Below are 8403 nucleotides of genomic sequence, written 5' to 3'. Positions count from 1 at the left end.
CACCCTCTCTCGCTGCCCGTCACCCTCTCTCGCTGCCCGTGTCAGTGTCGCCTCCTCTCTCTCGCTGCCCGTGTCAGTGTCGCCCCCTCTCTCGCTACCCGTGTCAGTGTCGCCCCCTCTCTCGCTGCCCGTGTCAGTGTCGCCCTCTCTCGCTGCCCGTGTCAGTGTCTCACTCTCGCTGCCCGTGTCAGTGTCGCCCTCTCGCTGCCCATGTCAGTGTCGCCCTCTCTCGCTGCCCGTGTCAGTGTCGCCCTCTCTCGCTGCCCGTGTCAGTGTTTCCCTCTCTCGCTGCCCGTGTCAGTGTCGCCCTCTCTCGCTGCCCGTGTCAGTGTCGCCCTCTCTCTCTCTCGCTGCCCGTGTCTTGTTGGGGGTTAGGATAACAGAGAAATAGTGACTGTTTCACAGAAAGTTTATTTAGTTTCATACATAAATCAGCTATAAAAATTCTGCCCAACCTTCTAATGTCAGAATCCCCCAGCAGCTCGAAACCACCAGAGACCCCATTGTACCGAAGGAGAACAGGCTGCAATGTTCATGATTAATCATTTGCAGCAGAATTGAAAGAGACAGTATAAAAGTATGATAAAGGTCTGTTGCAAAATACTAACTTAATAGGTGTAAGTAACTGCAAAGGTTAAAAAAGGCGTGCTCACGCTAAAATAAGGAAATCCGGGATATAAATGCATGTTTTGTGGGGGGAAGGGGGAGAAGAGACTCTGTGTGTGTGTGTGTGTGTGTGTTGTGGGGTAGGAGACTGTTTTTTAAGGGGGCTGTGTGTATGTGTGTTGTAGGGGGGGGGGGAACTGTTTGTATAGTGGGGTGGGAGACTGTGTGTGTTTTGTGGGTTGGCATTGCTAGCCGTGTAGTTGCAAAGGGTTAATTGATATGAAAAAGCCCCCAACACTTGTGCAATATACAAAGGTCAAATATATATCCCAGAAAGAGACAAATATAACCCAGACAGCCCAGTTCACCAGGTACGCGCCGATATAAACAGGGGCTTCTTTCTGCCTCTTGTTTAGTAAATACCCACCTGTGAATTCGAACCCAACATGGTGAAATGAAATCATGGTACCATTTATTGTTAAACAAGTCATTGGAATTACTAACCTCGGTAACGGGGTCTTGTGATTAAGAATGAAAGCAGAGGGGCAAATCACTTGGGCCAAACATCACAGAGATTTGGGAGGATATGAACCAAAAAAAAAAAAGGCATTTCATTGGAAAAATAGTGCTGGTTTAGAGGAGTGAGACTCCATCCAAGTCTGTGAGAGGCGGCTGGTAAACATCAGTGACACCGACCCCAAAATCAGCAAGACTCGCAAATAGTGAGAGCCGACATGAACCCTTTCTCCTGCGTGGGGGCAGTGTCTGGGTGTGCACGTGTGTGAGGACAGCGCTGGGCGTTTAATAACACGTTAAGACACAAATGCAGAGCCATGCGCCAGACAGGAAGCAGTAGTGCGGGTTTCCACGGGAAGGGAACAGGGTCTATATCTACCCGGAAATCTCTGCTGTGCCATCAATATTTCATTGTACCCAGTTTGAACCAGGCACCATTTCTGGCCACCACTAGCAGCACTCCTCCCCCAAAAGATATTCTGATTTACCATCATTTTGGGAGCTTAAAATGGCTGCAGATAATGATTTGGCCCAGTGGCAGATTCCTTAACTGTGATCAATACAAGTCGCTGCTGCTGATTGGCAAAGAGGGACCTGTGATTGGGGTGATTCAACACTTCATATTCCCCCAACCCCCCCCACCCCACTACTTTTTGAATACTTAGCCCACCAGAGCCCACACACATTTAACAATACAGTTCCCAGGGTATACTATTCCTGTACCCAGCAGATGTCCTTATGTAGTGCATCATTAACCCTTTTGTTGCCAGAGAGGAAGAAGCGCCGAGTTGTTGGTCCACCAGGCACTAGAACAGTTAACTTACACTGTCACAAGCGAGAGACAATAGCAACAAGGCACTTCTGGTAATAGGCAACGCTTACATCATCCTGCCTGAAGTAATTATCAGCTGTATTCTCTCTAATGGACCTCAACTCCTCCATGTTCGCCAACCTTTTAATACTCAGAGTGGAGTCTCTCATGTCTTACTAATACAAACTTAAACCTATTGTGAGTTATTCTTAAACACAAAAGTTGTATGCTTGGTGTTAGCCGTGGGATCCTTACGCAAGCTCTGTGATAATGGTGGTGATGGTGGTGATGTTCAGCTGGTGTTGAAAGTTGCATCTTCAGACAGACAGGGTCTTGTAGTGCTAAGAAATCGCTTCACCCAGCGCCTGTTATTTTAGCCTGACATTTAGGAAAGGTGCTCAGCCGGTGTTAGTAGTGGAATCCTGACAGAGAGACCTTTTAAAAGACAGAGGAGCCTTGCTGTCCGGCGTTAAGATACTAAAAACAGGCAAGGCTAAGAGGTACCAGGGAAAACGCAGATATGTCTCAGCACTGGCTGACAGACTTTGTAGCACCAGGAAACACTTCACTTTGTTGCAAGCAACAGCACAACAATTTTTACAGCTCCATGGACGGGTGTGAGAAGTGGAATCCAGATGTGAGCAGATACTCATACCATAGGGAAAGCTTGTCTTTGTTTAAGAAGGGGAATCTTGCACCAGTAAACTCCTGTATAGAACAGCGAGCGATATGTGAGTGTACAAGATGTCTCCCTCACTCTCGCAAGCACCCCACCGGGCGAGACACGAGGGACTCACAAGGCAAAAAGGGCATCTTCCTCTTTCTCCTTCTTGCTCCGCTGTGTGCTGGGAGCTGCCCTGGGGGTCTCCGTTGGTGGGGTCGGTAAAGGAGGGAGTTGATCGGCAGCTTTAGCTCGCTCCTCCAGGAACTTATCAAACTCTGCAGCAGGGAGATGAAACGAGAGATCACATTATGTGAACAGACGTGTCCACGCGGAAATTACCACCAGAGAGACAACACGAAAACAGAACATATATTACAGAACATATATTCTTAACACAAGAAAAATTCAACTCAAAATAAAGAAGTATAAACACTTACAAAGAACCAAGCACAAACCAGATCATATACATAAACAGATGCAGCGGCCGTTATTCGAACAAATCACGGAGCCGTTTTCGTGTGCGCTGCTGTATTCCACGCGGCCAACCGCCCCAGGCACATGTGTTTATCGCGGTTGCTTTGTTTGAATTTCATGGATTCTGTTTCTTTGTGTGCAATGAAATGCAACGAAATGAATGAATTGTAATGTGTACAGTACTGTGCTACTGTGTCAATTTCAGGTGTTTAAAAACTAGAACACTAAAATACAATTTCTGCACGCGTGTCTAAAGGCGCTACGGTTGGAAGAAATCCCGCGGCATGACGTGGGTATTCCGAGGTATACACAGCATGAAGTGTTCGAGTAACGGCCGCTGCGGGTTACACGCGGTGCTGTCAGGACTGCCAGAGACTGTGTACTGGTGTTTAGCCGGGTCGGGCACTTCTATACTGTTTTTAACTCACAGATCTAATGTGAGTATGTTTCTGTTTTAGTTAGGATGTGTCATTAAAGTGTCAACGATATTGCGCAATCCTTTCTCTCTTTATATCCCCGGTTACGGAGATCCAAGCACAGGAGTTCTGAGACATATTCAGAAAACATTTTCTCTGAGAAGGAGGCCTTTCCTTTAATATCCATCCGAATCAGGGACATCACGTGGGGTTGGTGTTACCCTGAAAACGATTGGATCTGGAAGACCCAACATACAGTTTCTCTCCACCGCATGCTGCCTTCCTGCTTCTAGTAAGTGGGCATTCTTTTGGACATTTACACTAGAGGGCTTCATTGCTTAAAACAATTCTGCGCAATGTTGTGTCCCTGTTTTATGTCTTATTGAACAGGACAGTAGCTGCTGTGAGGAGGAACTTTACAACGTGTATTGAGGACTGAGTCCATTTTCTATTCTAATCTATCATCATTCAGCAGAAAAGACTCTTTTCACTCCAGTCACCACCATATCCTTTATGGACTTTACACATCAATGGTTTATTTCACATATTTGATTATCACATTTATGCGCCAGGTTTATTTCTATATTTGTATTGTTACCAAAAATTGAAGGCCTTAGCAAACAGTGGGGAGCGGGGACAACCCTGCCTTGTTCCTTTAGGCTGCGTACATAGGACTGCAGCCGTGCGGAGGCGCGCGGAGGCTGAGGGAAAGCGGGTGCTTTCCCTGGCCTTGGTCCGCGCGCCGTCCATGGGGCGTGTCGGGGGGGAAGGGGGGTGCCTGTGACGTCACGGAGCTGGTTCTCCCTCATTGGGCGAACCGCTCACATGACCGGCCCTGCGCTCCCGTGAGTGCGAAAATCTCTCTTTTGAAAAAGACCTACGCTTCTGCACGCTTGCGGAAGCGTGCGCGAGCCCCTGCTAAAGCCGCTCTCATTGCGGCTGCAGGGGCTCACTGGGAAGCGTCAGCGCGCCTCAGCACGGGTCAGCGCCCTGGACGCAGCCTTATTCACCTCCCCTTATCTTTATTTGCCTCCAACAAACACAGGGTGGGCTAATAGTAGAAGAAATGTGTTGCAGATCCCCCTGGCACATAAAGGGTTAACAAGCCCCACTACCATTCAAAGACCACCTTTGTCAAATGAAAGGTACCACACTACCAACCCCTCTCCCACATTTGCTATTACGTTTTGCTTTGAAAAGGCACGTTCTGTTTCTTTTGTGGATCTCTGCCGCCTTATAACTTAATGTCTAAAACAGAGCTCCTCAATTTCCCCCTAAACCCGGCCTCATACCCCCTTTTTCCATCATAGTAAATGTTACTACCTTCTCTCCTGTAACCAGAGCATGTTGCCTACCAGTGACATTTGACTCCTCCATTTCCTTCTCCAGTCACGGCTAAGCTAAAATGTGATGCTTCTTCCTTCGTAATATTGCAAAGATCCGCCTTAACCTGTCAATGTACTGCAAAAACTCTAATGTATACCCTTTCCTCTCCCATCTGGATTATTGTAACATATGGCTAATAGATCTCCCTTTCGCACAACTTTCCCCTTCGCAATCGATCCAAAACTCAGCTGCTAGAATAATTTCACTTTCTCCAAAAACAGTCTCTTCTCCTGTCCTCTATACTGTAAATCCCTCTCAAGTTTCAGATCACCTACAAAGTTCTCCTCCCTACCTGTAAGGCTCTCCACTCATCTGCTCCTCCCTACATATCAGCTTTGATCTCTCGGTAAGCCCCCTGCACTCTGCCCATAACTGTCACCTCTCCCCCCCCCCCTCCTTTCCCCTCTATTGCTCTCTCTCACCTTAAACCTTTATCCTCACTGCCCCTTACCTGTGGGACTCACTCACACTCGGTATACACCAAGCTTCTCTCCCCACCTTTAAATAAAACCTTAAAACTCGCCTCTTAAATGAAGCATTTCAATAGATTAACCGCCTGGCTACTGTCCCACACCCACAGTCCCACCTGCCAACCATTGTGCCCAAGCACTGCCATCTACAGCACTTATTCCCTCACCTGCTGTCTCTGTGACTCTCCCAACATACCACTTAGATTGTAAGCTCTTCAGGGCAGGGATTTTGTTTCCTATTGCCTGATTTTGTTTGGTGCACTTATTGTATTATAATTCCCTGTACTGTCTCTTTTGTACAGGGCAGAGTACACTGTAGTTACACAAATAAAGATATAAATATATTAAAGAATAAATATTGCATATATCTGTCGGAAACAAGATGTTTATCCTGAAGTTTTAAAGGGACTTAATTTCTTGAAAGCAGGCCCAGCACTGCTAATTTACGGCGCTGCACACTACACTCCACGGTCATCTTTCGGAGCCAAAGAAAAGGTGCTGGAGTTTTCCAAACTCACCTTCACTTGTAACACCGTCATCCTCCCCCTCTGCCTCTTCACCCTGTGCGGGGGAGAGAGAAACACAAGTCAGTGCTCGCCAACGCGTTTTAGAACTGGTTAAGTGCGTGGGAGGGAATGCAAAGTGCCACTAGAGGAGTCACAAGTGCATAATACTGTAATTGTGGAGCTTTGAGTCCCATTGGGAGAATAGCGCTATTTGAAATAAAGTAATTATTTCAATAATCCCTTTTAAAAAGGATTCGATTATTTTACTGTAAGAACAGGAAAAGGTGGTGCAGGTGGGAACGCTTACACCTGTTAATCTTCGGAGAGCTGCGTCTGTACCGACGTATTTATTACTTTATTGAACCTGGCGCGGTTGTAAGCGCCTTGTTAACTCTCTTGCGTGTCGCACAAACGTGGCATCAAAAGCGGAAAGAAAAGGGATCACCGCTTCGATATTAGACCTGTTTAATGGCTTGTCTGTGATGGTTAGAAGACCACCACTCTTTCTGGTTTTCATATCCTATTAAATCCCCCCCCCCCCCTCGGATTAGGATGTGGTTTTACGTGGACCCCGTGGCAGATCTTCACAGTAACGCGAGTGTTCCTTTCCTTTGGGTACCTGTGGCAGCCAGAGGCGTGGATGGTCCCCAAAATGACCTTGACGCACCGACACCAAGCACCAATATGATACCAAAAGGTTGATGTGTGGTCTCCCTTATGAAAATCTGTTAGTACCACTGAAATTTATCAATTCCATTCTCATGCTGGTGTGGGAGCCCCCCCCTCTCCATGTGGGAGCAACCCTCTCCCCCCATTCTCTGCCATGTTCCTCCTTTCTCCCAGGCATTCCCCTCCTCTTCCATTCCATGCCTCACCGTGTCAGCAGACAGCCACTTCTCAATGTCATCCATGAAGTTGGTCTGGGTGGCAGGAATCTGACGGGAGAGAAACACGTGTTTGTTGTGGGTAGGAGAGCAGTAACTGAGCACGTAATGAAGCACCTTACATACATATACCTCTGCTGCTATTCTTTATTATTGTAGTGATTGCTTTAGCTCGGGATTCGTTATTTACAGGTGCAGAAGAGCTTTCACTCTTTTTCTAACTTTTTCAGAGTACTTGGCCACTCCTGACCTACTGAAATACATTCTAACAGACCAACTCCAGTCTTCAAGGGCCACCAACAGGTCAGGTTTTAAGGATATCCCTGCTTCAGCACAGGTGGCTCAATCCCTGTGCTGAAGCAGGGATATCCTTATACCTGACCTGTTGGAGGCCCTTGAGCACTGGAGTTGGCCACTCCTGCAGTAGGACATTGGAAAGCAAAACAAGGACAATAAGGATAGATCACGGCTGGGAAGCTAGTAAAGCCAGGTCAAGATGGGCAATATATTGTGGTTGGACCACACAATGAGAAGACTTGGCACAAAAACAGGACAATTATTTTACAACAGAAAAAAATCTACTTTAATGGGAATACTCTAGTGAACTATTGAATTGATAACATTGAGTAGGGGTGTGGCCCTATACGCATGACTAATACGATGAAAATCACGTACTGTAGCAACGAATGGTGTATACCCAAGTGTGATTGCTTTTCCTACATTTCTTTGTAACAGACCTTCCATCCTGCCGTTCCCTGCGCTTTTAGAGCCGCAATACATGGTAAACGGAGAAAGAAGCAGCACGGATTATTTACTGTCGAGCCTTGTGACTATGTTTCCGTGGACGGACTCCTGCTGACACCTGGCACAAACCCCTAGTGTGCTGGGTACGTTGGCATCCAGATAGGGAATTGATTGTTGGCATCCAGATAGGGAATTGATTGTTGGCATCCAGATAGGGAATTGATTGTTGGCATCCAGATAGGGAATTGATTCATAATCAACAATAGAAAAGAGAATCCATCTCTGACATTTGTAACTACACATCTTTGTGAATCACCGTACACAGAGCACGCGGACGGTTTGGGGGGGTCAGTACCTCTATACATAGTATGCAGCCGCTAAGGCAGAATAGCACAGTCGCTCACGTCTAGGACTTCATGGCTTATTCCCGTAGGTGTCGCTGTGTGAAGCCTTACTGTTTTGGGAGTGGATAGTTAAAGGGATCACTGTTTTGGATGAAGAGACTCACCCATCTAGGAGTAAGGGCCACACTTACAGAAGAAACTTTCCGGCGCATGAAGACACATAACAGCCCATTAAAGTGGACAGGCAATGACGTGTCTTCCAGCTCTGCAAGGCGTCTAATGGTAAAGCACAGCTTAGCAAAAATGTCTACAGCCTGACACCTTCAGCATTAGGTGGGCTCATAAGGTGTATACAAATACTGGTGGCCCAGGAGGTTAGTGCCCTATATACAGAGTCCGTGACTTAAGCTACCATTGGTCCAGTCACTTACAGCTCCGGTGTTCTGCTGCCTGGTGTCCAGCGCCACTGCCAGCCCATCTGTAGTCTGCGGCTCCTCATACTTTACACTGAGAGAGACACGAGAAAGAGAGATAGAGACACGAGAAAGAGAGAGAGAGACACGAGAAAAAGGAAGCGAGAGA

General features: G+C 47.0%; 1 protein-coding gene across 1 annotated transcript in view; it reads right to left on the bottom strand.

Moving 5' to 3' along the window:
• Positions 1–391: 391 nt before the first annotated feature.
• The window catches only part of TOM1 (target of myb1 membrane trafficking protein), a 117482-nt gene continuing 109470 nt past the window's right edge, over positions 392–8403 (bottom strand). Inside the window, exons 12-15 of the mRNA XM_075573706.1 lie at positions 8253–8328; positions 6725–6784; positions 5862–5904; positions 392–2872 (exon numbers count right to left, since the gene is read on the bottom strand). Coding sequence (XP_075429821.1) covers positions 2727–2872; positions 5862–5904; positions 6725–6784; positions 8253–8328 — 325 coding nt within the window. The 3' untranslated portion in view covers positions 392–2726. The remainder of the gene's footprint in view (positions 2873–5861; positions 5905–6724; positions 6785–8252; positions 8329–8403) is intronic.

This window comes from Ascaphus truei, chromosome 17 (assembly GCF_040206685.1).
Source record: "Ascaphus truei isolate aAscTru1 chromosome 17, aAscTru1.hap1, whole genome shotgun sequence".
Lineage (NCBI taxonomy): Eukaryota > Metazoa > Chordata > Amphibia > Anura > Ascaphidae > Ascaphus > Ascaphus truei.
Note: the sequence above shows the minus strand (reverse complement) of the source record. Positions and strands in the feature narration are given on the sequence as shown.